Source organism: Protopterus annectens, chromosome 17.part0 (genome assembly GCF_019279795.1).
Source record: "Protopterus annectens isolate FY-2018-M chromosome 17.part0, PAN1.0, whole genome shotgun sequence".
NCBI lineage: Eukaryota > Metazoa > Chordata > Ceratodontiformes > Protopteridae > Protopterus > Protopterus annectens.
In genome coordinates, this window is record NC_056751.1 from 129,166,593 (window position 1) to 129,186,708 (window position 20,116).

The following is a 20,116-nucleotide window of genomic DNA, read 5'->3' on the forward strand; positions in this document are numbered from 1 at the left end:
GAACCACATTTTCCCACTTTTCTGGCCTTTGGGGTAAGGCCTAGAAGGAGTAGAAAACGGACTCGACGGCAGAAAGAGTCTTACCATCAGTCTCGCACCTAGTCAAGGTTTCTTTCACTTGAGGACCAAAAGAGATGATCCATCAAACGGGAGTTAGTGAAAGACGTCTTGAAGGGGTCCGCAAAATTGCATAGCCGCATCCAGGCATGCCTACGTAAGGCCACACCTGTCCCTGCGGCCCTACTCGCTCCATCAGCCGCATAAGAAAGGAGGCGCATGGAGGAGTTGGCTATGGAGTTAAGGGTAGCCAGCTGAGTGTTCATTTTATCTTGAAAACCCACAGCTGTAGGATCCTTCAACATGTCACTCGCTTCTTTAATCAAATCTCTTTGAAGACGAGTGAAATGGCACAGGTAGTTCAGCGAACGCATAGTAAATGTCGCTGACGAAAACATCCGCTTCCCCGCTTCCCGTACCTGTCCATGGACCTAGATTCCTTGTTAGGTGGATGGACAGGTACTGAAGGATCAGCTAGTTCCTTCTTAGTGGCAGCAGCTACCACCATAGCATCCACAGAAACTCCTTTTGTCAAGAACTGCTTGTCTGCTGGTGCCGTTATGAATTTGGAGGGTCTCCTGGGAGTGGGATCTACTGAATCAGGAGCCGCCCATGCCTTTTAGCAACCACCTGCATGAGGGGGTCAAGGGGGACACCCAGGAGGTGGAGGGGCGAGAGCCAAACGGGCCAAGATATACAGATTCATCCTCCAAGGGTTAAGGGCTGGCCAATTTCCCTCTGCTTCAGGATCTCTAGAATGTCTGCAAAAGAGACATCTTCAGAAGGGGAACGGGGAACCCTCGGAATCATCTAAATCTGTATCAGATGTGATTGACTCAGGTGAGTCAATGTGTTTCCTCTTACACTTCCTCTTCCGAGGGGCTCTTCTGCCAAATCAGGAGAGGCCTCGGAAGAGGATGAGATCCCACAGGGGTTCCTGAGGAGCTGGCTCTCTGCGGTCCGGGATGAGGGAGTGAGTCGACTTGACCTGAGGCACCGTGAGGGAGGGGCGGACGGCGCCGACTGTGGAGTAGAGCCAGGCTCTAACACACTCCGCATGACCTCAGCACCCCTGTCAGGCAAAGCCAGAGGTCCCCGCACCGAGAAGCTGAGAACCCCTCGGCACCGACAGTGATGGCTCGAGGCGATGTCGGAGCCGAACTCACCAGCGCCAAGCTCCGAGAGGAAGAGCGGGTCGGACAAGGGTCCGATGCCACTCACCCCTCGAGCCGACGATGGAAGTCCGGCGCCGAGATTCTTCTAAGGAAGAAATCGGAGCCGATGGAGCCGAAGACAATTGTATCGGCTCCGACGCTACCACAGTCTCGGTTCCGACATGACCGCCCGAGCTCAACGGAGTCGGAGGAGGAATATATTGATGGACAAGGGCAGGCATCGACTGATGAGTCGGGCTTTGAAGCATCTGGGCTAGTGCCTCGGACTTAAGAAGTCGACTCACTACCCTCTGAAGGTCATGATCCGATAGCCTCGATGACCTAGAGGAATGAGATTTATGGCTCCGTTCAGACAGCAGGGGAGATCCTGGAGCCGAATGAACGGAGCCAAGGGACGGTGACCTGGACCTCTTCCTCGATGTCGGTTCCGAAGATCTGGACGGAGCCAACACGGGAACCTCTATAACCTCGGCTCCAGCCGGAGCCGAGGGAACCACAGAAACTGTGGACTGAGACTCATCGGCTCCAGCCGGAGCCGATGTAGGCGGAGGTTTAGAAGCCTTAGGTCTCGGCTCAGTTGCTGGAGCCGAGGACCTAGAAGCCTTAGAGGGCTTCCCAGAGACAGAAAGGGAATCCGCCGGCTTAAGAAGACCCCTCAGGATCAACTTATTTTTTCTTTCCTGCAGGACCCTGGGGCTGAAGCCGTGGCATACAGCACAGGAGTCCTGCAGGTGCAAAGGCCCCAGGCAATAGACACAAGAAGCGTGACCGTCTGTCAGAGACATTTTCTGACAGCACGCATCACACTTCTTGAAGCCTGAGACCTTTGTGTCTTTAGACATCCTAAACAAAAAGTGTAATCACACACACACAACAAACACACTGATTACACTAAACTACTTTTAAAACTCAAAAATAAACAATTAACTAAAGTTTACCAAGAGTAAGACACACACACAACTAGGGGATGGAGAAAGGCCAGAAGGCACGAGAGAGAACTTTAAAGTTCTTTGGAAAAAAATTGGGATTTTCGGAAAAAGGGGTAGAAAAATCCACTACACTAAGGGAAATATATATAAACTCAAAAATATAGGGTTTTAAGTTATCTAATTTTACCAAAATTACACTTACCAACAAGCCGGTAGAAAACCAACACCTCGATGCTGTAGCGGCAAACGAGATCTGAGGTAACTCTCGCCTAGCATTGTGGGATATAAGGGGAGCCTCGAGCCGGTGGAACCAACTCTCGAGCTTTTAGAGTGGCCGAGTCGGAGCCGAGGTCGGCTCCGAACCCATCCAGCAAGAATGAAGGCGAGATAGACAACTTAACATTCATTGTTTCCAGGCTGTGACAATGTTGACTCCATAAACTTTATAATTACCACTGAAGTTTCTTCATATGCAGTCTTGCATATGGAATTAGAAGAATGCAGGAGGCCATGAACCCCAAAAGCTTGCAGAATTCATCTTGCAGATAGCAGGGTTTTTGCAGCCACCTGTTTGAAGTATGTTACCAAATGAATTTGCTTTTCTGGCGTAAGCTAAGCTATCTGGGCAGTTGTATTTAAGCTTGCACCCAGGAATGTAATTGTTTGAGGGGGTACCAGATGGGATTTCTTTTCGTTTATAGTGTACCCTAGACAAGTTAGAACCCTTTTAACAAACGCCAGATGTTTTAGAAGAATGTCCCCGTTTTCTGCCTGAATTAGACAATTGTCCAGGTATGGATACATTTGAATATTTCTTTGCCTGCAAAATGCAATTACTGGAGCCAGGCACTTTGTGAAGACCCTGGGTACAGTAGATAAGCCAAAGGGCAGTGCAGGGAACTGGTAATGCAAGTTTCATAGTTTAGTACTAGGCTATCTGCCCTGGGGCATTTGTAAGCCTAGCCATAGTGATGTGGCTTTCGCCACCCCATAAAATGGTACAAAATGCACAGAATAGATTTAGAATACTGTGCCTCTGTCTAGCAGTGACACAGTGAAGGTCCCCTTATATAATATAATTAGTTTACTGTGCCCTTGTCTAGTAGTGACACAGATGTGACCCCTGGGGTAATCTTACGATCTCCCATCCACTCATCAAGATTTCTCTTGAAGAGAGTCAGTGAGGGGCTCTGCCTAACATGAACTGGGATTTTGTTCCAGAGCATGGGAAGCCTCTGGGTTATGAATCTATCCCTCCAGCATGTCCTATTCATACTTGTGCCGAGGTTTAAGTCTTTAGCTCTCGTGGTTCAGATGGATTTGGATTTTTTGAGGTGGAGCATGTCCATCAGTTCTTGATTGGACATGGTCTTGTACGTCAGGCAGAGATCACCTCTGAGTAGGCGGTATGCTACTGAATAGAGCTGGAGTTTCTTTAGTCTGGCTGAATAAGACATATGTTGGAGACCCTTGATCCTCTTGGTGAGGTACTTCTGTGGTCTCTCCAGCTGTTGCAAATGTCGGGTGAGGTACATACCAAATGGAGCATTGTACTCAATCATGGGTCTGATGAGGGAGGAGTATAGGGGTACAATGACATCCTTGGATCTGGATGTGAATCCCTTCATGATAAGGTGTGCAAGGTAGAATGTTTTTCTAACCACTTTGGCAACGTGGGTGTCAAATGAGAGGTCGCTGTAAACTTGGGTCCCTAGGTCGCTGATTACTTTTTCGGTACTCAGTGGGTTGCTGTCTATGTGAAAATTTGTGGGTACTTTGTTTTTCCCAAAGGGGATGACTATACATTTTGTGGCATTTAGTTTAAGGCCATGACTCCGGCACCAGTTGTCCGTTTCTGTGAGGCCTTTTTGTAGGATGTATGTGTCTGCTGGTGTATCGACTATGGCGCCTAGTTTGCAGTCATCTGCGAACTTTGTCAGCCACAACCCTCCCATGTTTGCTTTAACATCTGAGAAATAAATGCCGAATAAGAGGGGTCCCAGGACAGATCCCTGTGGGACACCACTTGTGACTGGCTTTGAGTCTGACATTGCTCCAGCGATTTTAACTTTATGGGTTCTGTCCTTTAGCCAGTTTGCAACCCATCTAGTGACATAAGGGTTTACATTTAAGCTGTTGAGCTTATCTATGATGCCTGAGTGAGGTATTGTGTCGAAGGCCTTAGCCAAGTCCAGGTAGGCTGTATGGACTGCTTTGCCCTCATCAATGCCTCTAGTGACTGTTTCGAAAAAGTCAACCAGGTTCAAAAGGCAGGATCTGCCCTTTACAAAGCCGAACTGGGTGGGGTCAAGTGTCTAGGTCCCCAATGTCTCTGTTTATGAGTTCCATAATGATTCTTTCCATAGCTTTGCAGACCAGGCTGGTTAAGCTTATGGGGTGGTAGTTCCCAGGGTCTGTAGAGGTATCCCCTTTGTGGAGTGGGACCACTGTTGCTGTACGCCAGTGTTCAGGTACATATCCTGTAGTAAGGCTAAGGTTAAATAGCATTTTTATGTGAGGGTTTAGCTCCTCTTGGAGTTCACGTAGCACGCAACCCGGGATACCGTCAGGTCCCATTGATGCTGTGTTTTTAGCTTTGCTGAGGGCGGCTCTCACCCGGACATCTGAGATGACAGGGAGATTACATTCAGCTGGGATAAGTATTTCTTCTTTTGGGGGTGAGGGAGGGGAGAAATTTGCACTGAACCTGTCAGCCAGAATGTTGGCAATATCTGTGGGTTCAGTGTATTTTTTGTTGTTGTGAACTAACTCTGAGCATATCTGAGGGTTTCCGAGCAGGTTTCTAACATAGCTGAAGAAGGCTTTGTGGTTATCTTTAGTGTCCTTAGCGATTTTTCTCTCAAAGTTGGCCTTGGATGTTTTTATGAGAGAACGTAGTTTTCTGCTAGTGTTGATCAGAGATGTCTTCCCTTTATGGGATTTTGCTCCGTCATGCAGTAGCTTCCTTCTTTTGTTATACAGTTTGTTAATGGCTGAGGTCCACCAGACAGGACGCTTGCCTTTGGTGGAGAGGGACTTGGATTTATTTGGGATTGCATGATCCATGCTTCTTGGAGATGTCCAAAGAAAGCATTTGTGAAGGATTCAGCATTGTGGGATGTGGTATCCACTGGCCCAGTGGGCTTAAAGGATACCATCTCAGTCTTAAGAAGAGTGAAGTCTGCTTTTGAGAAGTTTTTCACTGTGGTCTTTTGTGCTGGGGGTGGAGGTGGGATATGTATATCCAGGGTGATTAGTTTGTGGTCAGATCTCACTAGTGAGGGGTATACCTCCGGTGTGGAGCATTTTGTCCCCATGTTTGTGATGATCAGGTCTAGTATATTATCTCCCCTAGTGGGGGAGGTGACTAGTTGTTCAGTGTATTTGAATTTATGAATTCCAGGAACCTTTGGGCTAGGTTGTTAGGGCTAGAATAATGTACCCAATCTATGTTAGGGTAGCTGAAGTCTCCCAGTATGATGGTATTTTGTGATACATTCATATCCTCCAATGTCCTCAGGAAGGCTGAGTGGGTTTCCTGAGATTGGGAGGGTGGTCTGTAACATGCTACCAGTTGTATAGCAGTTTTGCCTATGGTTAGTTGCACCTGTATGGTCTCCGATGCTTCATGTGTTGCTACTAACCTGGAGGTGTGGGCGTCCTTGATGAATATGGACACTCCCCCTCCCTTTGTGGTTCAGCCCGGGTTTTGTGGCTGAAAAGCATGATACGAGGTATAACCTGGTAGCGCTGGGGTGCTCTCAGGACACTTGAACCAGGTTTCAGTTACTGCACAGACGTCGAAGTTCTCCATAATGAGGAGTGCATCGAGTGCCTGCATCTTGAGATTTAGACTTCTGGCGTTGAGCAGCATTACCCTTAGTTTTTTTCCATTTTTGTTTTCTAAGGAGGTGGGTTTGTCTTTTGAGTCTTGCCTAAAAAAGGCACTATGGGGGTGGCAAGAGCCTTAGCCAATATCCGGAAGCCCAGTGGTGACAGGTGCAAGCCGTCCCTTGCGAAGCAGCGTGGCTTGTCCAACATGTCATCCCAGGCAGACAGACATTGGATCCCCTTAGAATGACACCAGTACTTGAGCCAATTATTAAAGCTGATCATCTTGTCTTTGTATTGTGGCATCATTCTTGGTGAGGGCAAGATGCTGCTCAGGGTCAGGGTCAGGGTCATACCAGCCTGGGCTACATAATCAGAGAGCTCCTCTATGTCTCTTTTCATGTAGTCCAGGGAGGTACGTCTCAGGTCATTCACGCCAGCATGGACAATGACTGAGTCATATTTGTACTTGCTTTGGAGTGACCTGAGTGCATGTGTTATGTGGCGGATCTTAGCTCCCGATAGGCAGCTCACAGTCACCCTCTCCTTGTTCAGCCTGGTAAGCGGGACATCAGTGTGTCTGACTATAGAGTCACCTATTACTAGTGTATCAGGCATGGTGTTTGGCCTTAAAGGCTGTGATTGATTGACACATTGATTTATTGAAGTATGTGTTGCATGTGTTTTGGTTTGAGGTGGTGGATTTTTGGATATCTGCTTTGGAAGCCTCTGTTGTTTTGGTAAGTTTTTTATTAGAGCCTCCGAGTATGTCTGTGTTTTTATGCTTTTGGTTTGCAGTTGTGGTAGGTCTATGTGGGACTGGGTTTGTTGTGTGTGTGGTTACCATCACCTCCTGTCTGGTCATGCCAGCCCAGAGTTGAGAGAGTTCAGCCTCCAGTTTGGCTATATAGTTGCATCTCTCACATGTATTTGTTTGTTGGGAGGAGGAGAGGGTTGTCTGTGTACATGAGACAATTGTAGCATCGTCTCAAGATACCCAGATTAACCAGCTGAACTGGAGAGGACGCCAGTACTCTACCACTCGACATGCTAGAATAGTATAAATGAGTGATGTGCCTTTAAGGGAAGTGGATATTCACAGGGGTGGTAGGTGGATGTAGTGCTTACTTAGTATGAGAGTGCTTACTTAGAGAGGTTTTGAGAACAAGTGCTAGGCTTATAATATAGCGAGTAGTCTGATTATACTAAGAGTAGAGCTTCCTTAAGGGAAAATTTCAAGAGCAGACTTGGCGGAGCCAGAAGTTGTTTAACCGGTGCTGCGCTATGAGCACAATCACGCAAAGCTGCGCAAACGCAGATTTTAAACAGGGAACTTCAAAAGAGCTAGAAATGGTCCAAAACAACCAATTACTACAGCTCTTGTGCTGAGGTCACTTCCTACAGGGACAGGTAGGCTGCTCAAGGCTCCCCACTCCCACTGGTGAGCAAAGAAACTTCCTTCTATCCAAGTAAGGTAATGGACAACACAGGAACTACACCACAGCCCAGAATACAGCAAAGCCTGTAAACTGGTCTAAACTAGTCAAGGAGAGGTGGGAAAACAAGGATTATTTTTTTGTTTTTTTGTTTTAGATAGAAACACACAGAAAATGCAGAAACAGTAATAAATCAGTTACACAGGCTAGCACACTTTAGTGGGCAGCCTCAACAGTTAAATTAAACAAACAAACTTTAGTAAACATTATTGTTGCAAAAAGTAACATCACTTTTACAAAAGTACAGTTTATCAATTATAATAAGATTTACTCACACAATTAAGCACATGCACATAAGTGCAATATTAAAGTTGTATACACAATGTTACAGTGGTGATGAATAGCATTTAACAGATGAAAAACTCCAGTAGACTAGTCTTTACAGCTGGGAGGTGGTGCAGCGGTTAGCATTGCCACCTCACAGCAAGAGGTTTTCATGTTCTGACAGAATTATATAAGCATAATACTCGTTTCCCTTATAGCAATGACATGTATTTGATAGAAAACATATATATAACTTTTTCCTGCACAGTAACAGAGGTTTGGCAAACATAAAAACAGTGTGAAAGATATGCATTTGGTTTAACAGAATATCATACATGAGATTACCTGAAGTTAAATTAAAAAATGTCAGGAGAGAGAGAATTAGAAAACAGTATTCGTACATTTGATCAATCACAGAGGAGTACATTAAAGTAAAATATAACTAGTATCTGAAAAGGTTAGAAAGACATGGAACAGTGACTGGAGTGATTGGTTAAAAACTATTTTTACAGTTTAATTGCTATAGTAGCCATCATTTTGTTGATCATAATAACATGCATTTGTATTAAACTTTGAATTAAAAAGACTGTTAACCAGGTATCTATTGCAACTAATGTAGGCTGTAAAGAAAGTAACAACCAGTGGAGACTTGATTTTTCTGTAAAATTCAAAATTTGATTTAAATTTTAATTGATTTTTTTTTTCTTTGGTTTTCAAAATAAAAATGGGGAAGCGATAGAATTATATAAGCATAACACTTGTTTCACTCATAGCAATAACATGTCTTTGATAGTTTTTCCCTCACAGTAACAGAGGTTTGGTAATCATAACAGTGTGAAAGAAATATGCATTTGGCCTAACAGAATGGGCTTGTGTGGAACAAATGTTTTTGTAACAAATAACATTAACAAGAGAGGCTTGTTGAAATATCCTAAACAGTTGAATGTACACAGATATTCAAGTGAAAATGGAACTGGTTAACACAGCAGAAAAAGTTATTAACTGTCCCATCAATGAAAGAACATTTTGGCATGCCGAGAACTGGTTTTCTCTGGATGAGCATGGTTAACAGCAGAAAAGTTATAGACTAGCCTATCAATGAAACAGCATTTCTGAATGAACACTTTGTCCTGCTGAAGGAACTGGTTTTCTCTGGCTGAGATAAGGATGCAGACAAAGACTGCTTCAATACAAGAAAACAATGTTTTTCATCAAGGACAAAGTTTTAAAAATATAAAAGTGGTTATGGAATTTTTTTTGGTTTACACTTTTGTAATCTGAGTCAGCTGAGAAAGTGCAGTATATCTGACAGTTATATCTGTGTTATAAAGAAAAGGTTTATAATCCCACTGTAGTACTTGATTGACTTGTTTCAATAAATCTGTCAAACAATTACAAATATATAGCTATACAGTTTATCTGTGTGATATGATACTATTAATTTCAATTTAACAGGTTCTACTCTCCTCTGGGGAGCCTTCTGTGTGGAGTCTGCGTGTCCTCCCTGTGTTTCCATATTTTTCATCCCACATACCCAAGACATGCTGCAGGTAGACTGGACATTCTAAATTGCCACTAGGAGTGAGTGTGTGAGTGCATGTGCCTCATTATGGTGAGTACAAAGCAAAAAGGTACCCTTAAAACTCTACTGCCACTTGTTCTGCAGACTAATGATCTGCCATGGTGACCCCTAATGGAAGCAGATAAAAGGAGAAGACTAGTCTTTATACATAGAGAGTCACAAATAATAATTAAAGCACACCATGCACAGCTAGCAGCACAAGACTTGCACAGACCTATCACATTTTGTCTATTTTAAGCAACTAAAAATCAAAACCCGAAAATTTTATATAGAACATTAAAAAAGTTATATACTCACCATAATGTTCTATCTGAGTTGTTGCTCTTCATTGGTCTTCAACATGCAGGTACTCTGATCTGACTCAGCCACATTTCCACCATCTGATCAGAGCTCCAAGCTCCTCCCCTACCCACAATACCTCAGTCTCCCTATTCTCTTCAGATAGAGTTTGCTGCTAACCATGTTATCCCGACCTGACCTAAAGCCTTATCCCATAACCACAGGTCTCCAGAGATATGAAGAGAATAACAAATGAATGCTAAGGTGGTGATTATACCTCCTCTATCAGGACCACCATGCAACCACAAAAGGAAGGAGGAAGAAGAGGGATGGTTGAAGACAAATGAAGAGCAACAACTCAGATGGAACATTATGGTGAGTACATAACTTCTTTAGCTGAAGTTGTCTTCATTTGTCCTTTAACCTGTGGGACAGAGTCCCCAGTATCAAACACCTGGTAGGCCCTCATAGGATATTCCAAAGCAGGGCTGAGCCAAAGGACGCCCTGTTCCTGGACAAAATGCCCAACTTGTAGTGTGAAATGAAAGCATGCCAAGATGCCAAAGTGGCCGCAGAGCAAACATCATTCAGCGAAACTCTGGCTCAGAAGGCAGCTGAAGTAGCCATAGATCTAGTTGAATGCACCTTAACATGTTCTGCTGGGGATAAACCTCTAGCTGAATACCCCAGGATAATACATTGGGAAATCCAATGAGCAATGCTAACTATCGCTACAGGTTTCCCTAGAAAGGAATTACAATAAGAAACAAAAGAGTTGGTCAGGTTTACAGAAAGACTTAGTCCTATGCAAATAAAAATGTAATTGTCTATGCACATCCAACAAATGCAACTTGTACTCTCCCTTGTTCTGAAAATTGGGAAAGAAAACAGGGAGATTAATAACCTGATTAATATTCAATTCCAAAGCCACCAAGGGAAGGAAAGAGGGATTAGTAAGTAATGACACCCTGCCCTTATGAAAGATCATATATGGAGGCTCGAATGACGACAGCTGAAGTTCTGAAACCCTTATGGCTGATGCAATGGCAATCAGGAAAGCCATTTTTCAAGACAAGAACTGTAAATCTACTGAAGCTGCCAGTTTGAAGGAGGGAGAGACAAGAGCTTGCAGAACCAGCGCAAGATCCCAAGGAGGTGTTGGGTCTTAAACTGGTGGCCAAAGCAAAAAGGTACCCTTCAAAAACGCCTTGCAAAGATTAGAAGAAGCTAGAGAAACAGTGTTGTCGCCTACATGAAAATGAGATATAGCTGCCAGTTGGACCTTGACCATGGCAGAACTGGTGCCTTGGTGAAAAATGTTTGCCAAAAATTCGAGAAGCATTGGAATTGGAGCAGTAAAAGGCTCTAGATCATATTGAGAGGCCCAGATAGCAAAACACTTCTACTTGCTGGAATAAATGTACCTAGTGGAAGACTTATGAGCTGAAACTAATATCTTTTTGACCGGTGAGGATAACCCGGGAGCCCTGACCATCATGGGAACCAGAGCAGCTAAGCGGTGAGCTTCAGACTGACCAGATCTGGGTGAGATATCCCGGCGGGATGGGGAGAGGAGATCCGTAACCGGATCTAATGTCCATGGAGGACACATGACGTGAGACCATAGAGAGGGGAACCAGACTTGCAAGGCCAGAATGGGGCAATAAGAATGACTGGGCTCCCCAGCTTGCAAGCTTTCTGAAGGAATTACGGGATCAGAGGGAGAGAAGGGTAAGCATACAGAAGACCAGAGGGCCATGCATGGATCAGAGCATATCTGGGGGCTTCCCCCTGTGGGGGTTCAGAGTGAAAAACTCCCTGCCCTTCATGTTGGAAGGAGAGATGAAGAGATCGCAGCAAGGCTGACCCCACTTGAGAAAAATCTGTTTTGCTACCAAAGGATTCAGAGACCACTCGTGATGCATCAGAATAGACCTGCTGAATCTGTCCACTAGAATGGTGGACCTCCCAAGAATGTGAGTTGCCACCAGAAAATGGCCAGTGGTGATAACCCACTCCCACACCCTCATCGCCTTGCAACACAGCGGGTAAGACCTGGTTCCCCCTGTTTGTTGATGTACCAGACAACCGACATATTGTCCGCTGAATAACAATCGTCCCAAGAGAAAGATGGGCAGGGACAGCTTGCAACACTAGGAGCACCACCCTCACCTCCAGGACAATAATATGCAATAGAGTCTCATGGGGGGGCCACATGCCATGGATTGTCCTTCCCAAACAATGCCCCCCCCCACCCGAGTAGGGAGGTGACCATGGTCACCTTAGCCAAGAGGGCCGGAAGAACAAAGGGACAACCCCGAAGAAGATCCGGGAAACAAATCCACCATTGAAGAGAATCCCTGCACGCTCAAGATACCTGAATCGGCTGAGACAAAGGAAGATCTAGCAATGACCACTGAACCGCCAGAGTCCACTGCAGTACCCTCAGGTATAATATAGCAGTAAGCACAAGGGTGATCATGGCCGCCATAGACCCCAACACCCGTGCAACCAATTCTGCTGTCTGCAAGTGGACTTTAAGGATACACACAACATGAAGTTTCAAGGATTAACTTTTGTCTGAGGTTAGAAAAGCCTTGGTCTGAGTTGTGTCCAACCGAGCTCCAATGAAATCTAGAACTTGAACTGGAGCCAGTATGGATTTGTTGAGATTGATGGTTATGCCCAACTGGTGGGCTATTTGAAGAAGAGAATCCCTTGCTTGGCAGAGTCTATGCCCGGAAGGGGCAGAAAGGAGCTAATCGTCCAGGTAAGGGAAGACCTGGAAGCCCTGCAGATGCAGGTGAGCCAATACTACTGCCATCACTTTGGCGACCATCCTGAGGGCTGTGGTGAGACCAAAGGGGAGCTCTCTGAACTGATAATGACGGACTCCCAGCCAGAAGTGGAGGAACCTCCGAGAGCATTTGTCCATCTTGATGTGGTAGTACGCATCCTGGAGGTTGACCGAGCACATCCAGTCATTCTCCTGCAGGAAGGGCAGGATAGACTGAAGCGTGACCATCCAGAATTTCATCCTGGCAACTGGCAGATTTAAGGTGGAAAGATCTAGAATGGGTCTCAATTCCCCAGTTTTCTTTGGCACTAAAAACCATTTGGAAAAGATGCCTAATATGGTCCAGTCTAGGGGAATTGGCTGGATGACTCACATTCCTAGCAGCTTTGCAATTTCCAGTGCTGCCTCCTCCCTTTGTGCAGGTGGAATATCCTGGAGGCATTTGGGCGGGAGCAGTGATTGAATGAATGGTGCTGAACAGCCTCTGGATATGATCTGCAGCAGCCAATGATAGTCTGTGAATGACTGCCAGGCTATTGTGCGTAGCGAGAGGTATCCACCAACTGCCTCCAGAGCTAAGCAGCCGGGCAACCCTTCAGGGCTGCTGCGGGGACCTGTCCAAGAAAGGCTCTCGAGACCCCTGATTCCTCAGACTCCCTCTGCCTCTGGGTCAGAGTCTATCGAATCCCCCTCTGTATTTAGGGGAAGGCGAGTCCTGAGCATCCTGGGAGGAGCTCTGAGAATTCCGGAACCACATCATCTTTTCCTCCAGCTGATTCCTTGAAACGGTTCATTGAGGAATGGAGAAGCAGATTCTGACAGCAGAATTCACAGAGCTAGAGCCAGGAGTGATGCCTGATGGCAATGCCCATCCTGGTAGCTCAAGCAGCACCCTCAGTAGCAGGAGAGAGAAGCCGCGTAGAGGTGATGGCAATCTACATGAAGGTGGCCATTACGAGAGGAGAAACCATTCTTGTCCTCCATCGACATGGACCCTGGGGCAGACCCAGCAATCTCATTTACTAGATCTTGATGGAGTCTAATTACATGTGCCACACAGTTCACCGCACATCCCGAAACCGTGGCTGAAGGGTACACCCACTTCCTAAAGCAGTCCATCGTCCTGGACTCGGGTCCGGCGGATGCACCATGAAGCGCTCCTGCACGATCTCCTTCTTAGTGGCAGCTGTCACTACCATGGCATCAACAAGGGATCCCTTGTCCAATCAAATCACCAGCAGGTCCTATCCGAGGGTGCACTCAATATCTTGTCAGGGCGTTTGGGGATCAGCTCCACTGCGTCAGGCTCCTCCCATGCCAGAGATGTAGTTAAATACACCAATGGATCCACGGGGGGGGGGGGGGAGGAGACACCCAGAATGTAGAGAGTCCTGCACCAAATGCCTCCAGGAACATAGACTCATCCGATTTGGGTTTCTGGGCAGGCCACCCCCCTCACTGACAAAGGATCTCCATGATGTCTCCGAAGGAGACATCTTCAGGGAGTAACTGAGGGGGAATCCTCCCCTTCCTCCAAACAGGTGTCCTCCATGAGAGACTCTGGTGGGGAATCCATGTGCCTCCTTTTACAGATATGTTTTTGAGGCACCTCCTCAGGCGGAGTCTATGGAGAAGACTCAAAAAAACTCTGGCTGCTCCCATGAGGGAGCTCCCTGGGGCAAAGAGGCGGCAGGCTGTCCCCTGAGGTAGCAGGATGGCAGAATCCATACCAGAGGCAGGGGGGGCTCCGAAGACTAGATCATTAAGGGTTTCGATGGGATCGAGAGAACCCTCTCCACCATGTTGAAGGCAGAAGGAGAACAAACCACCTGAGAAGGGGCTACAGACTGGTCGGCAACCCTCTGAATCAACGGGGGAGCCAGAGCCAAACCTCCAGCCGCCAAGACTGCGTTTGGAAGCCTTCACTCCAAAAAACTCGGAGCTGAAACTATCCCCCTGAATCCAGCTCAGAAAGCCGGATGGATCCAAACTGGTCAGATCCAACCCGCCCAAGATAACTGTTGGCATCGAGGTACTGTAAGCACAGACACCTCGAAGCAGTGTGTCCTTGGATCCCAGAACTCTGAAACCGGGGATTGGACTGGAAAAGGAGTAATCTGAACGAAGCTGGACTGCATGCCCCCCGCTCCTGAGGGAGAGAGGGCAGGCAAGACCCCCATCTGTATCTGGGTGCAGATGAATCTCTGCATCATCCTATCCACCTCTGCTTCAGAAAGACTATGGGTGGATCTAGACGAGGAAGCCACTGACACCAGCCTAGAGAAGCAGTGGGGTGATGCCGAGGCTGGGGAACAGCTCTGAAGCACCTCCAGCTCCTGGGAGAACCGAGCAGAGGAGACTCCGTTCTCAGAGCCAAGCTGATTTTGGCTGGGAGACCTGCAGAGGACGAGCAGTCATGGGACTGCTTCCTAGGCTTGTCCCTATGCTTATGTTTGTCTCCGTCCCTGGTCCTCTTACCGGGAGGTTGAGCCCCAGAGGCTGGGGTGGAAATGGAAGCAGCAGGAGTAGCAGTAGAACTAGAGGCCTGGGCCCCGGTGGTAGGAGGGGAGAGAAGGCCTTTTAGAATCAGTTTGTTCCTCCTGTCGGTCTATGTGTGGGGACTGAACCCTGCGCAGACTAAGCAGGAGGACTCAAAATGGGCAAGCCCTAAACACTCAACATACACAGTGTGGTTATCAGCTGGGGAAAGCTTATGGCCACACTCTGTGCATTTAAGAAATCCCGGTTTGGGAGTCTCCGACAAAGCTAAAAAAGGAGAGGCCCAAACACAAAAACACACTCACGTGCCGATACTCCTAATGATAGAAAAGAAGAAAGATTTTTTTTTAATACTGATGCGAAAGCGGAGGGGGGTGGTGATAAGAAAGGTAGATGGAAGAAAACTAGATAGAAAGACTTAAAGCCCACAAAAAATGCAAACTTACCCAAAAAGTAGCTCAGAGCAGCGGATCAAGATGCTTACACAAACGCGGCAAACAAGATCTAGGGAAAAGAGGGAGACGGTGGCGTTATGGGTAGGGTAGGAGCTTGGAGCTCGAATCAGTTGCTGGAAATGCGGCCAAGTCAGATCCAGTCAGATCCAAGTACCCACAGGTTGAATAACAAATGAAGGTAACTTCAGATCAAATAATTGCCAAGACAAAAGTTGGTTGATCACAGATCCACCCAAAGAGTCCTGTTTGTTGCAGTGGGTTGGGCCATCGGGTGTTAAACCGATGAGTGGTGAGGTGGATTCTAACTGATGGCGATATGGAGAACCAATGCAATGCATTAGAAGGCAAGGTAAGGATATGATCTTTAGTAGGCTAGAACTGTCCCAGTGTTAGGGGGTGTTTTAATGGGTGAGAGTCTCACAGTACCAGGGCAAGGCCAGAGTCTGGTCATCAGTAACTTTCACCACCAGACAGTTGTGAAAAAAATAAAATAAACTTTGCTCTAGACTAATACTAATGATCTATTATGAATGTTATGTGCTATGAGTTGTGCCAACATTATGTTGTAATTTTTTATCCAACTTGCCACTTCAACGTCTCAATTACCTTCTAACATCTGACTACTATCCATATTGTTCAGGGCCCCCAGAAGTTTTCCATCACTCTTTAGGGGGTGATCTCGCCCAAATTGAGAACTACTAGTTTACGCAAAAGTAAATCAAATGTAACACACATTTATGCTGCTAGTTACTAAAGAAAGTAATATTTTACTATTACTTTGTTACTATTTTGACAAAGTAACTAGAAACTATAATTTATTACAGTAATCTATTACATAGTGTAATATATTACTCCCATCACAGTGATCTACAGATGGAGTGCTGTATATTCTTCATCAAGTTTGTGCACCATGTATTAAAACGTATTTCTGGCCATACCCTAGGTCCTCCTTGCAGTGGGACTCCACCACTACCGCAAAGGAACACATTCATTTCTAACTCTCCCAGGCCAGCTACTCCCAGCTCCTACTCTTTTATCAAGTCCATAACTTCTAGGGAATCCAGCAACTCACCAACATATGTTTAGTCAGTCAAAAAATGTCAGAGAAGTGGCACCTTCTAAGCAGTACTTTTTCTCCAGTTTTTGCAGTTTAAACATCAAAAGTCTAAGATCATTCCACCATGTAGTAAAATAGCATTGGAGTGCTTTCTTAACCCCCATGGATGCAAGACTTCGAAATTAGTATATATAAACAGCAGATAAGTTATGTAGAAGGCTGCTGGCTGCTCCACCCCAAAGAAATGCTTTTCTTAATTTCTTGCAGTTTTCTTTAAAAGGCAAGTTAATATATAGCAAAATTATAATGAAAAAAGATGAAGAATAGCTTTTCTGTAGCTATATGGATCTTAATAAAACTGCCATCAACGAGTTGACATACTGAAGAATTTTTTACACCATGGTGCCTTTTCAGACTCTTTATACCTCAGAATAACATTCATCCCAAGAATTATAAACAAAAAGAAACAACCAAGTTTAATAGTCTTAAATGAAACAAAATAATTCTGCCAGTAGTATTAATATCATGTTTTCATCTTAGTTTTCACATGAAGCATTATAAAAAAAAAAAAATCAAGAAAATGAATGCAAGATGATAAAATACCAGCTTCCACAGTCAATCCAGCTCCTCTCTCAGTTTTTGGAAGGAGATCTATACGTTCTTTGTTAGTCACAGGAAACCTCTGAATTAGACTACGAATAGTTTGTTTTGTGTTCTGCGTAAAGCTGCAAGTCATCGCAGTATGGGGTAGTTCTGAACCATCTTTTTTCTTTAAAGTCAAAAATCGGTTTGCTCCTTTTCTAAAAAATAAAATAAAAGTATATGCTCTAAGACCAAAGAAAAGTGAACTGAAGGCAACCATGTGCAATTGTCAATATGGTCCCAGGGACTAGCAATATACAGTTCATTCCTACTCACTTCTGTAATACACAAAAAGAAATGTATCATCCTTGTGTAAGAGAGTTCACTACATGTGCACAACTATCTCTCAAGGTTAAGGGGGACAGACAAAAGCCAGAATCCTCACCAAGAATCTCAGAGACCGGGTAATGCCAGTGCTTTTAAGTGCAAAAAGTTTTTTTTTTTTTTTTTTTATCACAGCCTCAACTTAAGGTTCAGTTTATTTATATACACAAAGTACAATTCAATGGAAACAGCTTCTTACTGAGCAGGATGACAGTCATCAACTGCAGCTGAAACAAGACATCCAATTTCTTCCTGCTGGACAGGAAACTAGGCTGCTTCATTTTAGGTACATCCAACTTAAATACACACAGTATTTACAAAAAAAATTACAAGGAAATAATGATGTATAAAACATGGATACATGAGAACAAGAGTTAAACATAAAACATCCAAACACTAACTACAGAAATGAAAAAAAAACTGAGATAACAAACGTGACTATTAATGAACATTCTTTATTTAGTAGAGACAGCTTAGGGGGAATGCTACCAGTGTGAAGTGGTAACCATTACAAGACACAAAGATGCACCTGAGGGCAGTCTCAACCATCGGCTTTCCAGCCAGCAACCACAACTACCTAGCCTATTCCTATTACACAGAGATAGCAATCTAGTGCAGAATCGGATGGTTTACATAAAATTAGTACTACAACTCAGTCCACAGGCTAGATTTTGAAAACTTCCGTCCTCTTCCATCATGTAGACAACTGCCTGAGCCTCATGCATTCTCCCCAGGATGCTCTGCCTGTCAGTAAGATGGGGGAATCTACTTTTTAAATTTCTTGGTTGATCAAAACTGCAAGTATTAGCCTGTGTTTGTCCCAAATCTACCTGCCATGCAGTCCCAAAAGAACAAGTAAGAGATATGGTCATTAGCCTACTTTGGCACAGACTTAGCAGAAAGGTTCTCATGAACCTACCCACCTTTCCTCCTAGAAGGCAGCACTAACAGATTAGGAATGCCCCTGGACACATGGCTGCTGTACCAATACATAATCATAGATGTCCTTCCTTCTATGCTGCAGTATTCTTAATATGAAGGATTCATTGCCAAAGCGGATGGAACATTCGACCAGTATACTGTAAGGTACATGGGACGTTGCAAATAGGCCAGCGTAGGCCATAAAAGTGACATCTACACGTACTATCCTCAGAACTCAATGCCCCAGTAAGAACAGCCTAAGGAACAAAAGAGGTAAGCATACATCGACGGAAAAGGACAAAAAACAAGGGGAAAGTGGAAGGGATACAATACTGCAACACAGAAGAGAAGGACATCTATGGTTATGGTTTACACAACTATTCTATGTCCCTCTATTCTTATGCTGCTGTATTCTTAACATGAGGGACAGTACCAAAGCTCATGAAGAAGAAAGGAAGGGGGAAGGAGCACAGGCACTTTGTAAAAAGCCATGGAGAAGGCTCTAGCAAAGCCAGCTCTAGATTTGGAAATGCCACCCCTTTTATGTTTAGTGAAGGTATAAAGAGAAGACGGTGTTAGTACCCAAAACTTTCAAAAAAGCACCTGAAGAGGGCACAGCTCTCGTAGAATGAGCCTTAACAGGAGCAAAAAGGCTTTTACCATGAAAAGCAAACAAATGGAAATACTCTACTAAGAAATCCAAGTGGAAATAATTTGCTTGGAAACAGACATTCCCAGAACCCTGGGGTGAAAAGAAACAAAAAGCTGATCAGATTTCGTGATAGACTTAGTTTTATCCAAGTAAAATCTGAGTTGCCTATGCACATCCAAGTTGTGTAGAACTCTCTCATTAGATGACTGTGGATAGGAGAAAAAGGTGGACAAATTAATAGAATGGTTAAGTGACAACTCATTCACAACCCTGGGCATAAAAGAAGGGTTAGTACGCAAGGAAACTCAATCTTTATGGAAACCAGGAAGAAGGGAGAAGCCAGCAAGGCTTGAAGTTCAAAAGCCCTCCTGGCTGAAGTGATGGCTAATAAACACAGTGTTCCAAGTACAGTGTTGCAGGGAAGCTTTAGCTGGAGGTTAAAATGGAGACACTGAGTTTTTCCAAGACAAAACTGAGATCTCGAGGAACAGGAACAGGCTTCCTAGGAGATCTGATGTGAAGGACACCTTTAAGGAAGAGTTTAACCTCCAATTTAGAGGTCAAAGGAGGAGACAAATGCAGACAAGCAGAAATGGCTGACAGACGAGCTTTCCCAAAGGAATAAGCCAACCCAGTCTTCAGCAGTTCACACAAGCAAGATAAAAACCAGAGGTACATCAACAGAAAGTGGGTCTAATTTATGAAAGAGACACCAGATGGAAAACTTCTTCCATTTGGATAAGTACGATTTCTGGCTTCATGCAGAACCCTACGCACGTCCTCTGAAAAAATGTCAGAATGGCATCAGAATCCTATCATCCCCAGTGTCAGATGTAGAATTGACAGGTGTGGGTGCATGAGAGATCCCTTGTCTTGTGTGAGAAGATCTACTATATGTGAGGTAACTTGTGATGACTGCCCTTGGCTAAATGCAGAGGAGGAGGAAACCAGAGCACAGTGCATTGATTCCTGACTGTTTCGGGCTGGACAGTGAGTGGCTATGCTTAACATTCCTGGGTACTTACGTATTATCGCAACCAGATTTTTCACACTCGCATAATTCTTAATGTTTCTGACAGAAAAGGTTTATTAACCTGGAAAGGGGTGTGTATGCAAGTCAATTTTACTGTGTCACATAGGTTAGGAGGCAGGGAGA

General features: G+C 44.9%; 1 protein-coding gene across 1 annotated transcript in view; it reads right to left on the minus strand.

Annotated features, from left to right (window-relative positions):
- YTHDC2 (YTH domain containing 2) overlaps nt 1-20,116 on the minus strand; it is a 1,963,388-nt gene that overhangs the window by 1,611,148 nt on the left and 332,124 nt on the right. The window contains exon 4 of the mRNA XM_044059160.1: nt 17,025-17,221. Within this exon, the coding sequence (XP_043915095.1) occupies nt 17,025-17,221 (197 nt within the window). The remainder of the gene's footprint in view (nt 1-17,024; nt 17,222-20,116) is intronic.